At 46.7% G+C, this 18,242-nt stretch overlaps 1 protein-coding gene across 6 annotated transcripts in view; it reads left to right on the top strand.

Annotated features, from left to right (window-relative positions):
- The window catches only part of Tmc5 (transmembrane channel like 5), a 79,849-nt gene that overhangs the window by 38,944 nt on the left and 22,663 nt on the right, over positions 1–18,242 (top strand). For 5 of the 6 annotated variants that reach the window (XM_021648783.2, XM_060366964.1, XM_060366962.1 and 2 more), the window contains 7 exons: positions 3,123–3,222; positions 4,820–4,907; positions 7,661–7,906; positions 10,763–10,914; positions 14,289–14,433; positions 15,964–16,119; positions 16,586–16,737. In XM_021648783.2, the coding sequence (XP_021504458.1) occupies positions 3,123–3,222; positions 4,820–4,907; positions 7,661–7,906; positions 10,763–10,914; positions 14,289–14,433; positions 15,964–16,119; positions 16,586–16,737 (1,039 nt within the window). Of the gene's footprint in view, positions 1–1,663; positions 2,141–3,122; positions 3,223–4,819; positions 4,908–7,660; positions 7,907–10,762; positions 10,915–14,288; positions 14,434–15,963; positions 16,120–16,585; positions 16,738–18,242 lie in introns of those variants that run through there. The other variant, XM_021648782.2, reaches the window with a different exon arrangement.

Raw genomic sequence — 18,242 nt, 5'->3', positions numbered from 1 at the left:
ATTGTTAGCCTTCCTCCTCAGATAGTAGGAGATTCTGGGACTCAGGAGCCTAGGAGCCACACAGCTCTGAGGTGGGACAGTGTTCCAATAGAAGGGCATCCTGAGACACAGGAGCCCAGGAACCACGCAGCTCTGAGAAGAGGCCTCTTTGACAGAGATGTCCCAGCTTCTAGGGGAGGGTATCCCCAGCTAAGATGAGGAGCTCAGGAGCCTCAGCCCTGCTCCACTTCTTTTCTTATTCCCTTCTGTTCATTGTTTCTTGGCTTCTTCTGATAAGAGAGTCACACCAGGCAGCAAATCTCACAAGATATTTGTTGGGAAGGTCCAGGGTGTAAAGGGATGGATCTAGGGTGGGCTGCTCATTCTCCTAGGTGAGGACAGCAGGGAACTGAGGAGATGCAGCCTTTATATAGGACTTCTCAGGGGATGGAACTTTCTAAAGCAGAGATTTCTGGGGTGAGGACTGGTGGAATTTCAAGACCTAAGTTAGGGGAAGGAATCTCAGGAATTGGTGGGTTTTCCTGCTCAGGGATTGGTGAGACATTTTATTCAGACACTTCACCTAAAGTTAGGATAATCTGGGATGGGTCCCATTGAGGGGCTGGAGATGAGTTTTGTGACAGTTACAGAGGCTGGAAATGCTGTTAAGGCAGTTAGAGAGGTCTGGGGGGGGCTGGCTGCTGAAGCAACTCAGACAGGAGCCTGGCCATTTTCCTAGGTTGAGGCTTTACAACGCTTACAAAGTATACAAAGTTTACAAAGGGAGTCCATGGCAGGGAAGCCTTTCCCTGATGCTTTAGTCAGAATGAATAGTCAAGAAAATGAGCAAGTTGGTCCAGGTCCACTTGCGAATTGGGTCTGCACAAGAATTCTGTTCACATTTCTGGCATTGAGGCAGAACAATGGCTTAGTAATAAATAATTAATTTTTTCTCAAGGAACAGGAAGAATAGAAAGAGTAATTCAATAGAGAAGCTATTCCCTTGATGCTCTCAAGGGCTGAGATGTCCTCCTTCTGTCCATCATCCTTAGCAGATGAATATTGACTTAATTGGTTTTCAAACAAGAAGGCACAAAGGCAGAAGGGTGGTAAAGAACAAAAGCCAAGCAACCCAACTCTTTCTAAAGCTCATTCCCTAAAGATGCATTCTCACTGGCTAAAACTGGGTCATATGGCTACCCGAGCTGCAAAGGAAGCTGGGAAAATCTTGACTGAGCTCTGTGTACAGGAGCTTCTGCTGGCCTGAGGAGGATAGGTATTAGAAGGCAGACCTGAGGTGGTCAGAAGATACTGATAATGTTATGAACTCATGTGGGTTTATATAGACAAACAATTAGTTATTAGTGTGTGCAGGCTCAGGTGTGGAGGGCAAGGGGAACTTGCAGGGATCGGTTCTATCCTTCCATCACGTGGGGAATTAAACACAGGTCACTGGGCTTGGCAGCAAGTGCCTTTACTCACTGCCCCAAAAAATGAACATATCAAATGACGAATGTAAAATTGAAAAGAAAAACCTTGTCCTGTGATTACAGGTCATTTAGAAGACTCCCCACCTTCTGTTTCTAGAACCCCACTGTCTTTAGTGAAGGGTTCTGTTTATAATTTCTCTCTTAGCTACCAAGGCCAAATTCTCTGTAGGGAAACACATCTCCTCCTGAGGAGCCCCCACAGGGGACAGAAGCAGGAGGCATGTTGTAATTTGTTTAGAGCTCTTTGAATGGGGCATCCTTTCTCTGATGTCATCACTCTTCCCCGGTGGGCCCAGCCATGCCAATATGAATACATATGAGGCCTTTGATGACCAACCCTGTGAAGAACAAGAGTCTTCAGAGACAAGAGATGCTGTCAGATAACCAAGGGAATGAAATCGTCATAGAAGTGGAGACTGTTCCCTCTGGGGTCCGAAACCACCTAGCCTCAAGTCAAATTTTTCTGAGAAAGTCATCGGCAAACTCCACCTTGAGCACGTTTTCACAATCAGCGGCAGCGGACGCCGCAGACCGTGAGATTTTCAGCCATGGGAACAACAGAAGACACAACCGGCTGTTGAGGTTTTCATCCCTGAATGAATCGATTTCTCAGATCTATCATGGCCCAGAGGGCGTGGATGAAGCCTGTACTTTCCATGAAACTGTTCAAGGTATAGAATGCTCCAGAAAAGTTAGGAACATAGGCTTAATGTTGTCTACAGGTTGTTGTTGTATGTGTGTGTATGTGTGTATGTGGGAGGGGCATGTGTGTGTACATGTGTGTGCACTTAACATTGTGTATGTGTGGAGATCAGAGAACAGCTTAGTAAAGTCAATACCCCCCCCACACACACACCTTTCCCTGAGGTCCAGGCTCTGGGCATTGAACTCAGGAAGGCAGGCTTGCGCAGTAAGGGCTTTTACCATCTCACGCTGGTCCCTCCACTGTATTCTTTTGAGTCAGAGTCTCTTACTGAATCTTCAGCTTCTGGAGTCAGCTAACCGGGGCAGCTAGGCAACGGCAGGCCTCCTTCTGTGTCTGCTCCCCACTGCTGCGATGACACCTGTGTGCTGCTGCTCCCAGATTTCTACAGGGGTCCTGGAAATCCCAAAGCAGCTATTCACACTCCCGTAGCAAGCACGTTAACTACTGAGCCATTTCCTCAGCCTTTAATTTAAAAAAAAAAAAAAAAAGCTCAACTCATTTTCAAGGGGCACAGTCAGTAAAGAGTGTTGGCGATGAAGAGAAGTGTCACTTGAGACCTACTTACTGAGAGCTTATTTTCCAGACAACCTTGATTCATGTGCCTGGAGTTTAGCTGTCAAGTTTAATTTTGTTAGGCATTGAATTTTAGCTGTATTTTTTTCTTACATCCTGCCACCTTTGAGGCAGGCTTAATGAGGAAACTGGGGCTCAGGAAAAGTCGTTGCCACCATGGTTTCACAGGACATCCCACTCAAACCACCACCCCCAGACTGGCTTTGATCTCATTATGTAGCTCAGGCTAGCTCTGAACTTGCTGTCTTTCCGCCTCTGCTTCCCAGTTCTGGGATTATAGGCATGCACACCCAAGTCTCACTCTAGTGTCACCTTTTAAAATGTTAAGATTGTGTTAAAGAAAAAAAGAAACAGAACTCTGTTTTCTTCTGCAGGACAAAAACTAATCGCATCCCTGGTTCCCATGACATCTAGAGACAGAATCAAAACCATCAGGAACCAGCCAAGGACCATGGAAGAGAAGAGACAGCTTAGGTGAGGCCATTTTTCCTGTATGAGAGCCTCAGTCTACTGCTTGAATCCCATCTCAAAAAGATAAGAAACGAATACTGCAGGAGACAGTTCTTCTGTAAGGAGAATCTTTACAGGGTAGACAGCTCCTCCCCCTCTTTTGAGAAAGCATTTATTATGTAGCTCTAGCTGGTCTCAAATTTAGGATCCTTTTGCATCATCCTTTAGAGCTCTCAAATGAAGGTGTGGATCACATCCAGGATTTTGTTTTGTTTTGTTTACGTGGCCCAGGCTGGCCTTGAACTTGCCAAATAACCAAAGATTGTCTTGAACTTCTTATCCTTCCACCTCTATTCCTGCGTGCTAGAATTCCTAGACACATGTCTGGCCATGCATAGCTTGTTAAGGGCTCTCGGGCTTGACCTGCCTCCCTGGAGGGCATGTGCACCCTGGTCCGTGACTGCTTCCAAAAAGGATTCTCTGGAGAAAACGCACATGTCCAGTGAGCTCTAGTTCCCACTGCCCAGGCCAGCTACTTGCTTGAGTTAGCTTCTTCAAAGATAAGGCTTGTTCTGAGAAGGCCAGTGCCTTCTGTGATCCTCTCTCCTAAAGCCCTGACCCTGGTCTAACCAGAGATATTCATCAGGCAGATTCTCTGAAATCTCTGACTCTGACATCTTCAGGTCACCAAATGCAAGGAGAGCCCGAGAACTTAATATGAAGTAGAGCATTGGAAAGACGAAGGATGGCAAATGTAATGTGTGGGGCTGGAGGGGGGCTGGGAGGAGAAATTGGGACCCTCTGAAGCAAGCCTTGGGAGTCGAGGTACCAGGACACACAAGTGCTGGCTTTGTTTTGACAAACTTTCTCTACTCGTTACTTTACTGCTGGCGTGATAAAACACCACGGCAGAAGCTGCTCAGGAGAGTTTATTTGGGCTCACAGTCCTATAGGGTTAGAGTCCATCATGGCAGAGGGAAGGGATGGTGGCTGGAACAGTAGCTGGCGGATCTCATCTTGAACCACAGGCTGGGAGAGCAACTGGGAATGGCCCGAGTCTTTGAAACCTCCGAGCCCACCCACAGTGATGTACCTCATTCAGCAAGACCACACTTCCCAAAGAGTGCGGCTAACTGGGAACCGTGTGTCCAAACGCCCCCAAACTCTGGGGATTATCTCATTCAAGCCACCTCACCTACCAATGGAAAGTTAAGAGTTAACAGGGAAACCTGTGAGGGGCATGTGGGAACACTCTACACAGCCTGAAAGCTTGCTGCAAATTTCAAACCACTCTAAATTAAGAATTTGCTAAAAACAAAGTGAAGCAAAGAAAAACAGAACAAAAAAACAAAAGGGAGACGTTTGGAGAGAAAGCGCAGTTGGAAAATGACACCACACAAGCATGAGGACCCAACTTACATCACCAGAACCCATGGACAAGCTGACACAAGTGATCACCCTTTTGTAATTCCAGTGCCAATTCCCTTGAGACCTGGGATTATGGGATTCTGTTTTGGCCACCAGAGAGGGTGGGACTACAAGATGGGGTCTCCATGTCCAGGAACGGAGAGGTTTTTTGTGGAAATGATGTCCTTTATTTTTCTCCTACTGTTTTCCACAGAAAAATAGTCGACAAAGAAAAGAGTAAACAGTCCCATGGCATCCTGGAGGTTAACTGCTGTGCTCAGTGTCTGAGCTCGCTTTCACTGGTATGTCAGCTTTTTTTTTTTTTTTTTTTTTTTTTTTTGAGACAGGGTTTCTCTGTGTAGCCTTTTGGCTGTCCTGGACTCCCGTTGTAGACCAGGCTGGCCTCAAGATCTGCCTGCCTCTGCCTCCCCAAGTGCTGGGATTACCACCGTGCCCTGGCTGGTAAATGAACTTTTAAAAACATTTTTTTTCCATGCCTTTAATCCCAGTAGAGAGGCAGAGGCAGGCAGGTCTCTGAGCTGGAGGCCAGCCTGGTCTTCATAGTGAGTTCTAGGTCACCCAGGACTGCATAGTGATACCTGATCTCAAACAACCGAGGTGTTTTTCTCTTAACATTTAATTTGTATGTTCCTGCTGCAATATGTGCTATTTCGACATCTGCACACAGCCTTTGAGGATCAAGTCCAGTTAGTTAGCATTTTCCTGTCCCTGTCCTCCTGGTGTGTGAACTTTTCCTGAGGAGATGAACAAACTTCTGTTCACGGCAGACAATTAGCTTGGTGAACCCAGTCAGTTTAGCTACGATTACCTCCCGGGCATTGGGCGACTTGCAGGCTGCTTCACCACTGAAGACATCTCTCTCCTCAGCAACCCTAAACTGCCTTGCATGGGTGCCCCTCTCCCCAGCAGCTGTTAACTGCCTATGGGAGGAGCCAGGCCTCTTGTCCACCGTGGAAAGTAAATGGGTCCAGTCTTACACAGCTCTCTTTAGAGTGCTCACAGCTGCTGAGAGAGTTTAAGAGTGCAAAGGCCGTGCCATACACAGAGGATGGCATCCCACACTTTCCTTCCTTCCTCTCTTCTTCCTTCCTGCCTTCTTTGCTTCTTTTCTTCCCTCATTCCACCACCTTTCCTGTCTTTCTTCCTTTCCAGTGCTGAGGGTTGAACCCACGGCCTGCATATGCTAAGCATGCACTCACTCTACTGTGGCCCTTGAGGTGCTCCCTCCTAGATCCTTATAAAACACATGCTAGGCTATCGTGAGCTGCAGTCACTCCACTGTGAACCATCTGCATTCAGTCTGTCTTTATCCCAGTCCCTCTCTATCCCAGCCTTTAGTAATCACTAGTCTACATTCTTCCACAAATGAGAGGGGAACATACAATATTTGTCTCTCTGTGTCTGGATTTTACATAATGTTCTCTAGTTCTATCCACATTGCAGCAAATGATGAGGTTTCATTCTTTGTAGCTGATGCGTGCGTGCACACACACACACACACACACACACACACACACACACACTGCATTGTCTTTACCCATCCGTGCAATGACATTTTTAAGAATTCTGGAATCATGTTTTTTTTTTTTTTTTTAAACGATTGTGCTTTGTTTTGTTTTGTTTAATCCCAGGTGTAGGGAGGTGAGGCTGTTTCCGACTGTCTGAAGCAGCTGACTATGATTTGCCTCGTGCTCTAGCAGAAGCATAGTCTTGCCGGCTGCAGATAATTTCTGCAATTGTGTGACATTTGGAATTCTGGGAACTTTTCAGAGGGTACATAAATGCAAGGGCCCTGGAGAGGCCTGGTTGGTGGTCATTTAGAGGGATTGGTTGCATTTGCTAGTAGCTATGATCAAGTAGGAAACAGAACGAAAGAAATTAGATTCAGAAATTTTCCCATTTCCTCTCTCCCGTCTATCCTTGTTTTTCTCCTGTCTAGTGTTAGGGAGTGAAGCTGGGGAAATCAAGGGTGGAACAAAGAAGAAGCCACAAAGTAGCAAAGACCAGTTAACACATCTATGGACTCCTGGGTTAATTCTGTATCTTAGCTCTTGCCTATGGTGCTTACAGGAACTCTGCTGGTGTACTGATTTCATTTCCTTTCATTATATACTGTGCTAGTTTGCTTTCTGCTTTGTTACTATTATAATAAAGCACCATAAGCAAAAGCAACTTGGGGAGGAAGAGTTTATTTGGCTTATATTTCTGAGATCACAGTCCATGGTGAAGGGACTCCAGGGCAGGAACTCAAGGCAGGAACTTGGAGGCAGGAAGTGAGGCAGAAGCTGAGGAGGAGTGCTGCTTCTCATGGCTTGCAAGGCCTGCTTTCTTATCTGGCTCAGGACCACCTGCCCGGGAGTAACACAGCCCACAGTGAGCTTCCCACTCCACTCCAATTATTCAGACAAATGCCCCCACAGAAGATTTGGCTACAAACAATCTGATGGGGGCAGTTCCTCAATTGAGGTCTCCAATTCCTACATACAACTAGGTTTGTGTCAGGTTGACAAAAACTAACCAGCACACATAACTGGAAGGGAGCGGCTGCATAAATCAGCAGTTTTATATTTATTTCTTTTTGGAGATCATCTACATGGGTAAACTGATTTGCATCTCATTGTGAATGGGCTAAACTCTGACAGCGTCGCAGTCAAAGGTCAGGATGGGAAGGCTATGGAGGGAAGGGTCACTCAGCAAGAGTGACAGCAGTGAGATCATGGATTAGGGGAGGAAGGAAGGGGAGAATGGAAGGGGAGCTAACTTTGAGACTCTATGCTCTAACACATAGCTGCGGGAGTAAAATGGTGGGAACCGGGAAGGTAGGATGTTAGAGGCCAGTTTGGCCATTGGAAGCACAACCTGGGAAGGTGATAGTAGGGGTACCCGAGAGGGTCGCTGTGAACACGAGCAACGCCATCTTTGTAAGTGCACCTCGAAGCTGCCTCGGAAGCAGGGCTGTTTGGCTACTACGAACACCCAGGGAGGAGCCACTTGTTTAGTGAGAATCAAGATTCGTCTTTGCCGCCCCCTCCAGGCCTACCGTAGAGCCAAGAGCAGCCTCTCAGAGCTCAATTCCATCAGCTTGTGGCAGAAGAGATTCAAGGTCATCGGAGGCAAGTTTGGAACTAGCGTCCTGTCCTATTTCAGCTTCCTGAGGTGGCTTCTGAAGTTTAACATCTTCTCCTTCGTCATGAACTTCAGCTTCATCATCATCCCACAGTTCACCGTGGGTGAGAGGAACACCCTCCAGTTCACGGGCTTGGAGTTTTTCACAGGGGCGGTAAGTTCCAAGTGCGACGCCATGGAATCCCAGGGCTTGCCTCACAGTTACCCGGACCTTTCATTCTGCCTGACAGAGGAGTGATTGGCTCTCCCTCAAGCACCGAGTGCATGGCCTTGTGAGGTGAGCCGCTGAAACAGCCAGAGGTCAGGAACCAGTGTCAAGGGGTGTTTTGCCACACTCCATTTCTTTGCACACTGAACCATCTGTGCATGAACCAGGCACTCCATCCTTCTGCTTCTTAGGAGAGATGAGTGTTCCTTACAGGCTGCCCACTGTTCTCTCTCCCCTTCGCATTTCTCAGTGGACACACTGGGTTAGAAGTCGCTGCTTCTTTTTCTTTATTTCTACAAAATACAGTCAGTCCTCTTCTGAGAAATTCCTACTACGGAGAAAAATGAAGGAAAGTCTGTTCTCCCTTTTTTCTTTTGTCTAATTCTCCATCAGGGGAGGGAGAATTTATGTGTATGTGTGTGTGTCTGTGTGGGTGTATGTTCACATATGTATAGGTACCTACACAGGCCAGAAGAGAGCATCAGATCTCCTGGAGCTGGGGTTATGGGTGGCTGTGAGCTGCCAGACATGGGTGCTAGGAACTGAACTCAAGTGCTCTTATTTGCAGAGTCATCACTCTATCCTTGGAAATTTATTCTTTTTTTTCTTTTTATTATTATTATTATTATTATTATTATTATTATTTACACTTTATTCATTTTGTATCCCCCCATAAGCCCCTCCCTCCTCCCCTCCCGGTCCCACCCTACCTCCCCTTTCTGCTGAAAGGGTTAGGCTAACTTTGTAACCTATACGTCCTCTAGCCTATAGTTTTGAATTTTAGGTCCAGGTTAAGCTAAAGCCTCTTAGTACCTTTCCAGAGAGTGTAGGAATGTGACCCTATCTGTGAGGACAGATATAAAAAAAAGGGCAAGCAAGCAATGACCTTCACTCAGCAAAAGAACGACCAGACCCTTGTCCTTGAGATATTGTTTCTTAGCAACAAACCTAGACTTCTTCTGAGTAGCTTTTGACGTTCAGCCAAGAGCCCGCAGCCCTAATCTTCAAGGATGAGCTAACCACCCCCACCTTCAATTGCAGCTGCATCCACACTTGGCAGGACTGGCCAAGCTTGAGCACCTAAGACTAACCAATTATCTTACTTTATAGCTTCCTCATCCAATCCTAAATTGCCAAAACTGCAACTTCAAATCTCCCGCAATTTTTCTTTTAAAAACCTAAAGGCCTTTGTCTCCTGGTGCCACTCTTTGCTGACCAGCAGGGGTGACCCCGTTGTACAATGGTTAATAAACCTCTTGCTTTTGCAACGAGTCTTGGTCTGGGGGAGTTTCTGGGAAGGGCGCGATTGAACTCCTGAGCTGTGAGACCCCAGGGCTTACACTGCATGCACACCCCTCCCCAAGTCCACTAATAGGGGAGGCTCTCCTCTCCTTCCTTCTGATCTTAGTCTATCAGATCACATCAGGAGTGGCTGCATTGTCTTCTTCTGTGGCCTGGTAAGGCTGCTCCCCCCTCAGGGGAGGTGATCAAAGAGCAGGCCAATCAGTTTATGTCAGAGGCAGTCCCTCTTCCCATTACTATGTAACCCAATTGGACTCTGAACTGCCCTGGGCTACATCTGTGCAGGGGTTCTGGGTTATCTCCATGAATAGTCCTTGGTTGGAGTATGAGTCTCTGGGAAGTTCCCTGTGTTCAAATTTTCTTGTTCTGTTGCTGGAAATTTATTCTTAATCTTGTTAAATATTATAATGGTGATGTGACCACAGGAATGGTTGAAGTTTTTGTTTGTTTTTTTAGGTTTGGTTTTTTGTTTTGGTTTTGGGGGTTTTTTGTTTGTTTGTTTTTGTTTTGTTTTTTTTTTTTTTTGTTTTGAGACAGGGTTTCTCTGTGTAACACAGCCTGGACTGTCCTGGTCCAGGCTGGCCTTGAACTCACAGGGATCCACCTGCCTCTGCCTCTCAAGTGCTGGGATTAAAGACATGCACCATTGTGCCTAGAGATAATAGGGAATGGATTCGTAGTTTTCATAGTAAAATGAGCTGATGTCTGAGAATGTCTTCCTTCTTTAATTCTTTTTTTAATCACCACATACACACACATGCACACACACAAGTAAAAAGCACTCTTATCATAGAGATGCAAAGGCAATTTCCTTGGGGTGTAGTTTTAACTGCTGTAAAGAATCTGAGGGCAGAAACCTCTTCAAGGTCAGCTCATGGGGTAGAGGTTAGTTGCTTCAACAGGCAGCTGGATTGATCTTCTCTGTCTGATACTAAGAAGAACATGGATTTATAAAACTTCCCAAGATGCATGGTAAAGCAAAAAACCAAACAAACAAAAAATTGCAAAAGAAAGCTTAAAATATAACCCTAACCCTTTTTATAAGCTTTTTATGTATTTTATTTTATTTTTTTTATCATGTAGGGAAACCAAACCTCAGACTTTGAACATTCCAGGCAAGGGCTGTGCGGATAAAGGGCATGCCAGCCCTCTTTTATTTTTAAAGAATCATTTTTCCAGTCTTTATGGATTGCTTATTTACCTAGTATTTATCATTTATCTACTGATTGATCAGTTGCTGGGTGGATGTTTATATGGGAAGAAAATAGTCTACAGAGATATGTCATTTTCTCCTCATTACAAAAAGTGGCATCTGCTGCTATGCAGGCATGGAAAATGTTGTGTCGTCTCTAATTGTCTTCCTTCTGCAGTTGGTGCTATCTTCAGCAGCCCCAGAGCTGATCTCCTGGGATGCCCCGAAGTGTCCATGAATGTCTGAATAACTGCAGAACAGCCACTTACTGAACCACTGAACTCGGATCTCTTTACTGTTCCCGGCAGGGTTATTTTAGGGACACGGTGATGTACTATGGCTTTTACACTAACTCTACCATCCGGCACGGGACAGGCAGAGCATCTTACAATATGCAATTGGCCTACATCTTCACAATCGGAGCCTGCCTGGTCGTCTGCTTCTTCAGTCTGCTCTTCAGGTATTGACTCTGGCCCGATTCTAAGGCTTCTTTTATTTGTATGCGTGCACATGTGTGCCTTTGTATGTACACGTGTCTGTACATTTGTGGGGGTCAGGAGACAACTTTGGATGTCGTTCCTCAAGTACTTTTCCTTATTTTTTTTGTTTTGTTGTATTTTCTTTTTGGTAGTGTTTTTTTTTTTTTTCTTAAGATTTTATTTTTATTTTATGTCTATGAGTGCCCTGTTTTCATACATACCAGACAGGGAATCAGATCCCATCACAGCTGGCTGTGAGCCACCATGTGGTTGCTAGGGATTGAACTCAGGACCTCTGGAAGAGCAGTCAGTGCTCTCAACGGCTGAGCCATCTCTCCAGCCCCTTGCTTTGTTTTTTGAAATAGGGTCTCCCTCTGGCTTGGATGAGTTCCAGGGACTCAAGTGTCCCTGCTTCCCCAGTGCGGAGATTGTAAGTGTTTACCACCATACTCGGGTTACTTTTTACATGGGTTCTAGGAATCGAACTCTGTTCGTGGTTGGCAAACACTTCACTATCTGAGCTGCCTCCCCAGCCCCTAAGGCTCATCTTAGATTTAAGCAAACTCCGAGAAACTCCAGCAGTAACCCGGGAAGCTGGGTATAGTGGTGAAAATCCATCATCCTAGCCTTTGGGATGGTAAAGGAGGAGGATTTTGAGCTCAAGGCCAGCCTGGGCCACAGAGTGAGACCTGGTCTCTAAAAGGAAGCCAACCCAGAGCACAGCTTCCCTGCTGTGCTGACTTCCTACTGCCATCTGTGCACTCCTTGCCTTGCAGTGCAGAATATGGGAGGGAGGGAGGGAAGAAGAGAGGTGGGTGTTCATGGGCCCTCAGGCGATCAGTCTGAAAACGGACGAGACAGGAGAGCAATTCCACAAGCTAGACCAGGTAGGGTCTAGCAGGAGGGTTGGTAGAGAGGAGGTCCAGGTGGAAAGTGAGCACAGGAGTGTGTTAGCCTCTGTATTCACTTTCAGAGGACTGTGCCATGGATGGTTAGGGAAACAGAAACCTGTCTTCTCCCAGGTTTGGAAGCCAGTAGTCCTAGACAAAGATGCTAGCCAAGTTGGTTTCTTCTGAGGTAGTCTCTCCTTAGCTTATAGAAGACAGTAGCCATTGCTTGGATCTAGGATGTGAGAGGTGGGGTCTGATGGGAGACCTTTGGGTCATTGTGGGGCCTTAACCCCTTCTGCTCTAGATTTTCCACTTCCTGGCTATGGGCTGAGCAGATTTGTTCAGGGCCCTCTTACAGGTCATGAGGCATCCTTCATGGGTCCAGAGCTGCAAGCCAACTAGACTTTGACAGAAGCATCTAAATCTGTGAACCAAGACAAAACTCTCTGTATAAGCTGATTGAAAGCTGACTAGGGTGCCACCTTCTCCCTGTCTTCACTTTGCCTTTCACTTTCTGGTTCTAAATACCTCTCTCCTCTCTACCTACTTTCCTCCTTCTATCTTTTCTCTTCCTCCCCCTCTTCCTATTTTTCCTCTTCCTCTTCCTCCTCTCCTTCCTCCTTCTCCCATTTTCTTTTGCAGTTCTGGAGAGGAACTGCATCCCAGGCCTAATTTCTCCTAATAAGAATGGCAACATATTCGATCAGGACCCACCCTGAAGTCTTCATTTTACTCTGACTACCACTTTTTAAAACACCGTGTCTCCAAATACAGTCATATGCTGATCTTACAGCTTTCAAGTCTGAATTTGGGTGCCTCATAATTCACCTGCCAGCATCATTGTTCATAGAAAAAAATGGGATATCACTGAGACTTATCAAACTAGAACACGTTCTTTCAGCTGTCACCCAGGGGCAATGCATTGTGGGAGGGTATTCCTGGTTTCACTGCATATTGACAACATACCCAGCTATGTGCCAAGGGGCTCCCTCTCTGAAGCACTCCATTGTCTCACAACAGAGGCTAATGAATTCCTCCTGCCGTGACTCCTGCGGTTTTTTTGTTTTGTTTTGTTTTTTACTAATGTCCCCCCCAGGATTCCCAATTCCTAAGTCCTAGAACCCCTGGACATGCTGTTTTGTGTAGTGTGTTCCTCTCCATCACTGTGACAAAGCTGTTGCAATACACAGCTCAAAGGTGTGTGTCTGTGGTCACCGGGATCTATAGTCCCTGGGCCAAGGTGAAGCAGAACAGTTGGTAAAGGAATAAAGCTGCTTACCTTTCAGTAGCCAGCTGTGCTGGCCAGCCTCCTCCTCCCATTTTTGTCTCATCTGGAGCACTGCCATGTTCCGAACACTTTCATGGTGGCCCTTTCTCCTTTAGTTAGGTTTCATCTCTGGAAACATCCTCATCGACACCCCAAAGTGTGATTTAGTAAATGTAGGTATCTCTTAGTTTAATCAAGTTGGCAAAGATTAACCATGGCACAAGGCAAAGGGGCTCTGGCCAAGGAGGTGGACAGCTGCAATTCTTTAAGATAACCTTTGCAAGTTTGAGCTACATAGTGAGTTCCAGGCTAGCTTGAGCTACACGGGGACATTTGTCTCAAAAACAAAACAACCCATGGACTCTACCAATGTGATTATAAAGATCTTAAAAGTGGGGGGTGGGTGTGTCTTGGATTATCCAGGTGGGTCCAATAGAATCACAGGGATCCTTAACAAGAAAGAGAGAGGTGAGAGGGAGGGAAGGAACCTGTTATCTGCTGGTCTTGAAGTGAAGAAGGGGCTGCAAGCAAAGGGCAGAGGGAAGCCTCTGGAAGCTGGAGAAGATGAGGGAATGGGGTCAGTTCTAGACCCTTCAGAAGGAGGCCAACCTGTGACATTTGCTATTAGCCCTACACCGTGTGTGTGTGTGTGTGTGTGTGTGTGTGTCTGTCTGTCTGTCTGTGCATGCACCATGCATGTGTGCTCACTTGGGTCTCTTCTTAGATGTATCCATCTCCTTTTTTGACTCTGGGGGTCCAAACTTGGGTGCTCACATTTGGACAGCTAGCATATCTCCTGCCACTTCTAAAATTCGACCCCAGAGATGTGAGATTATGGTCCTGTTGTGTGTTAAGCAATAGCTTGGTGATCATTTGTTGTAGCGACATGGACGGTATTCTCATAATATCTCTGTGAGGCTGTCCTATTGCTGTCCCCATCACACAGATGTGGAAACTGAGGCTCAGCTTCATACTTAATGGGGCAAAGCTCCCTGTTGGGAGAATGCAGGCTTACAAGCTGCGCCTGTCTGTTCCCATCACCTGTACAACACCGTGCTGGTAATTCTTCTTTCTTCAAGAGAAGAATTTGGAGTGTTCTTGTGGCCCTCCACTATCAGTGAGTGACTAGTGCCTGCTCCCTGCATGCCTCAATACCTCCATAATAATGCTAGGACGTTTTGGCTTCTACCTTCCCCAGCATGGCCAAGTACTTCCGGAACAACTTCATCAACCCCCACATATACTCCAGAGGGATTGCAAAGCTCATCTTCTGCTGGGACTTCACTGTCACCCATGAGAAAGCTGTAAAGCTAAAACAGAAGAATCTGAGCACCGAGATCAGGGTAAGGCCCAGACTCCAGAGGCCTCCACCAGCTCTCTGCCTCCCCTGTGTATCTATAGCTTTTTTCCTCTTCCTCCCCACTCCCCTGCCACTTTTCCATTTCCCTTTCTCTTTCTTTTGAAATAGGGTCTCACCCAGGGCAACAGCATGCACATCTCTAATTCTAGCACTCCTTAGGCAGAGGCAGGTGGATCTCTGTGAATCTGAGGCCAGCCTGGACTATAGAGCAAGTTCTAGGACAACCAGGACTACACAGAGAAACCCACAAAAACAAAAAACAAAAAATTAAATTAAATAAGAGAGAGGGGGGTTTCATGTGTATCACAAGCTGACCTGGTATTTAAGATCCTCCTGCCTCAGGCTCCCTGATGCTGAGATTAGACCTTTGTCTGTAAGATAGTAAGTTATGGGTGATACTCAGCATCAGCCAGTGTGTGTGGAAATGCACCCTCTCTGTCATGTCAGGCTCTGTGATTGGCTCAGCCTTCACTGAGGCCCGCTTAGCAAGTCATCTGAAAACACATGCACTTCTTGACCCCAGACTGCCATGCTAAACATTCTCCCCTAAGCAGTGGTTTTTCCATCTGGAGCAACTGGGCCCTCAGGGGGCCGTTGGGCTATCTCTGAAGACCTCTTTCAGTTTCTACAATTAGGGTTAAAGGTATAATGGTGTTGAGTGGGTGGAGGTTTGGGATGCCATGAGGCACCCCATATACAAGAAAAGGACAGTCTTGATGCCAGAGGCAGAGGCTGAGCTGCCCTGGTCTACAGAGGCAAGCTTATTTTTAAAAAGAGTGAATCGGCCAGATGTGGTGGCCCATGGCTTTAATCCCAGTATCTGAGAAGCAGATCTACAAATTAATGAGTTCTAGGTCAGCCAAGGCTACAAGGTGAAACCTTGTTTCAAAAAAAAAACCAAAACAAAACAACAAAGCCCACCATAAAATAAAACAAATAAAAAGAGAACAGTAATTATAAATTAACAATAAATGGGCTCTGACAACAGCTTTGACTTCTTCCTCAGCCTTGTTCATCAAATAAAGGACTCCTATTTGAGTGTTTTATATGTTGTACACTGTCATCCTGAGGAGGCAGAGCCTGGAGGATTACGTGTTTAAGGGCAGGCTATGCTTCATAGCAAGGCCTTGTTTTTCCCAAGCACAAAGATAAAAGGGAAAAAGGTAGGAAGGGAGTGACTGAGGGAAGGAGGGAGAGAGGAAAGGAGGAAGAGAAGGGAGGAAGATAGAGAATGGGGAAGGAAGGAAAGGGGAAAAGAGAAAGAAAGGACAGAGAGAGGAAGCACACCATGACCTCAGCCTTATTTCATCTTTCTGTTCCTCTTAAGATAGAAATAGAGTTTGAAGTCCTTAGGCTTCTCTGCCGTCCTGAGACTCTCCCTTGGTCTCCCATGATCCCCCTTGATTACAGACTTAACCCTCCAGCTTTTGTGTGGTCTGGGCTGGCCCATGTCTGAGGATGTCCACTGACAGTCAGTGGCCAGTGTGTCCTTTTGACTGTCTGGCACTTGCAGGAGAACCTGTCTGAGATCCGCCAGGAGAATGAAAGGCTCACGCTCAACCAGCAGCTGACTCACTTTTCTGCTCATGTAGCCGCCTGGCTCGTCTCTACCGGAGTGGCCGCAGCCTGCTGTGTGGCCGTATACTACTTGGCTGAGTATAACTCCGAGGTAACCCTAAGGGTCATGGCTGAGAGCTGGGCAGGACTGGGCTGCTGATGGGCAGAGGTAGAGCAGAGGCAGGAACCGTGGATAAACACTGTTTGATGGCTCCCTCACAGGCTCACGCTTAGCCAGCCTTCTTCTACAGCCCAGGAACACCAGGGGCGACGCTGCCCACAGTGGGCTTCGCTCTCCTGCACCAGTTAACAGTCAGGACGATATCCCGCACACATACCCACAGGCCAGTCTGATCCAGGCAATTCCCCAACTGAAGTTCCCCCTTGGCATTTGACTCTGGGTTGTGTTAAGTTGACCAGAAAAACTAACCCACACTCTTTTATGACCTAATGGTTTCTTACTGGGTGACCCTGGGAAAACAGACTTCTCTGAGACTCAGTATGCCTCTGAGCCTCTGAATGTGTGGAGAGGGTCCACAGCTCCGTGGATTTCTCAGGCGTATCCTCCAACCCTGCAGTTCTTGAAGACACACAGGAACCCTGGGGCGGTGCTGTTACTGCCGTTTGTTGTGTCCTGCATCAACCTGGCCGTGCCTCGATTCTACTCCATGTTCCGTCTGGTGGAGCCGTATGAGATACCGAGGCAGGAAGTCTACGTCCTCCTGATCCGGTAGGTGTACTGCACCTACTCTTAGCTCATTTCCTGGAGCCAGGAGGAGTTCCATTCGAATGTCAAAGGTCTGTTCCCAAAGGAAGGCATCCCAGGAATCAAGTATCATGTAATGGGTTGGCAGCAAGTTGGAAGGAAAGGGTTTCTTTGGCTTCCACTTTCGCATCACTGTTCATCACTCAAGGAAGTCAGGACAGGAACTCAAGCATGGCATCCAGGAACTGATTCAGAGGCCATGGAGAGCTACTGCTCACTGGTTTGCTCCCCATGGCTTGCTCAGCTGGCATTCTTATAGAGCCTAGGATCACCAGCCCAGAGGTGGCCCCACCCACCATTAATGGATTGTGCCTTCCCTTATTAATTACTGATTAAAAAAGTACCCTACGGGCTTGCCTGCAGCCCGATCTTACGGAGGCATTTTATTAATTGAGGTTCCCTCCTCTCAGATGACTTTAGCTCGTGTGAAGTTGACATAAAACTATTCAGCACAGCAGCCTTCAGAGAACCCTGGGAAAGTGTGACTAGAGAGTACAGCTGCCTTTTTTTACAAGATGGTGACTTTCTCAATGGCTGTTGGCCTGGAGATTAACCTAATTCTCAAGTGTCACCGCACAGATGTGCAGGCCCTGTACAAGGAGTCCTGACTGAGGAGCTCTGGCACCCACTGGTACCCACCTGGCACTCCTCCTCATGCAGGAGGAGAAGGTGTATTTTTGTAGTTCATCTATCAGAACAGAAGGCAGGATGTTCCTGGCGACTCATTGGCTCAAAGGTGGCGCCCCTTGGAGATGTCCATTCGTATGTAAAAGAGACGGGGCCAGTGTTTGATAAGCAAAAAACCAAAGCTACCCAGTTTTTGTCCTTGCAGCCTCTTCCTGGCTAGTGCGCCCCCCCCCTTTGGCCCTGGATCTGCACATAAAGTACCCTCCTGATCCCCTCCGGAGCCCTGATCCCTGGGGCTCACTTCCTGACTTCATTTTTGCTTCTACTCAAGTGTTGTCATTTCATGTAGTTCTTTCCTACCCCCCTAATTCCTTACATTTTCATTTTCTTCCACTTCTTAGTGTTTTATCTGTTATCTCTCCCAGCAGTGTGCATGTGTGTGTGTGTGTCACATGAAACAAAACAAAACAAAACAAAAGCACACCTACACACGGAGTGTATGGGGAAATTGTTCTATTGCGCACAGTGCCTGGGGCACGCCAGGTGCTCAAGGATAATTAGTGAATGAATGAATCGATAAATCAGTGAGCCAGTTATTTTCGATTTATATTATGAAAGTTCTAACCATAAGTGATTCTCGTACCATCATTATTCCTCCCAATCCACCCACTTTCTTAGGTGTTGATGGTTCACATGATCTATAAGCATTTAGCAGACAGGTCTCTGGGTATGTCTGCAAGGGAGCTTCTAGATTTGGTTAATGGAAGTGGGGAGACCCATGCTAACTGTGGGTGCCACCAATCCTGTGGGCTAGGTTCCCAGACTGAATAAAAAGCAAAGAA

Source organism: Meriones unguiculatus, chromosome 14, assembly GCF_030254825.1.
Source record: "Meriones unguiculatus strain TT.TT164.6M chromosome 14, Bangor_MerUng_6.1, whole genome shotgun sequence".
Lineage (NCBI taxonomy): Eukaryota > Metazoa > Chordata > Mammalia > Rodentia > Muridae > Meriones > Meriones unguiculatus.
This window is presented reverse-complemented; position numbering and strand designations above follow the sequence as displayed.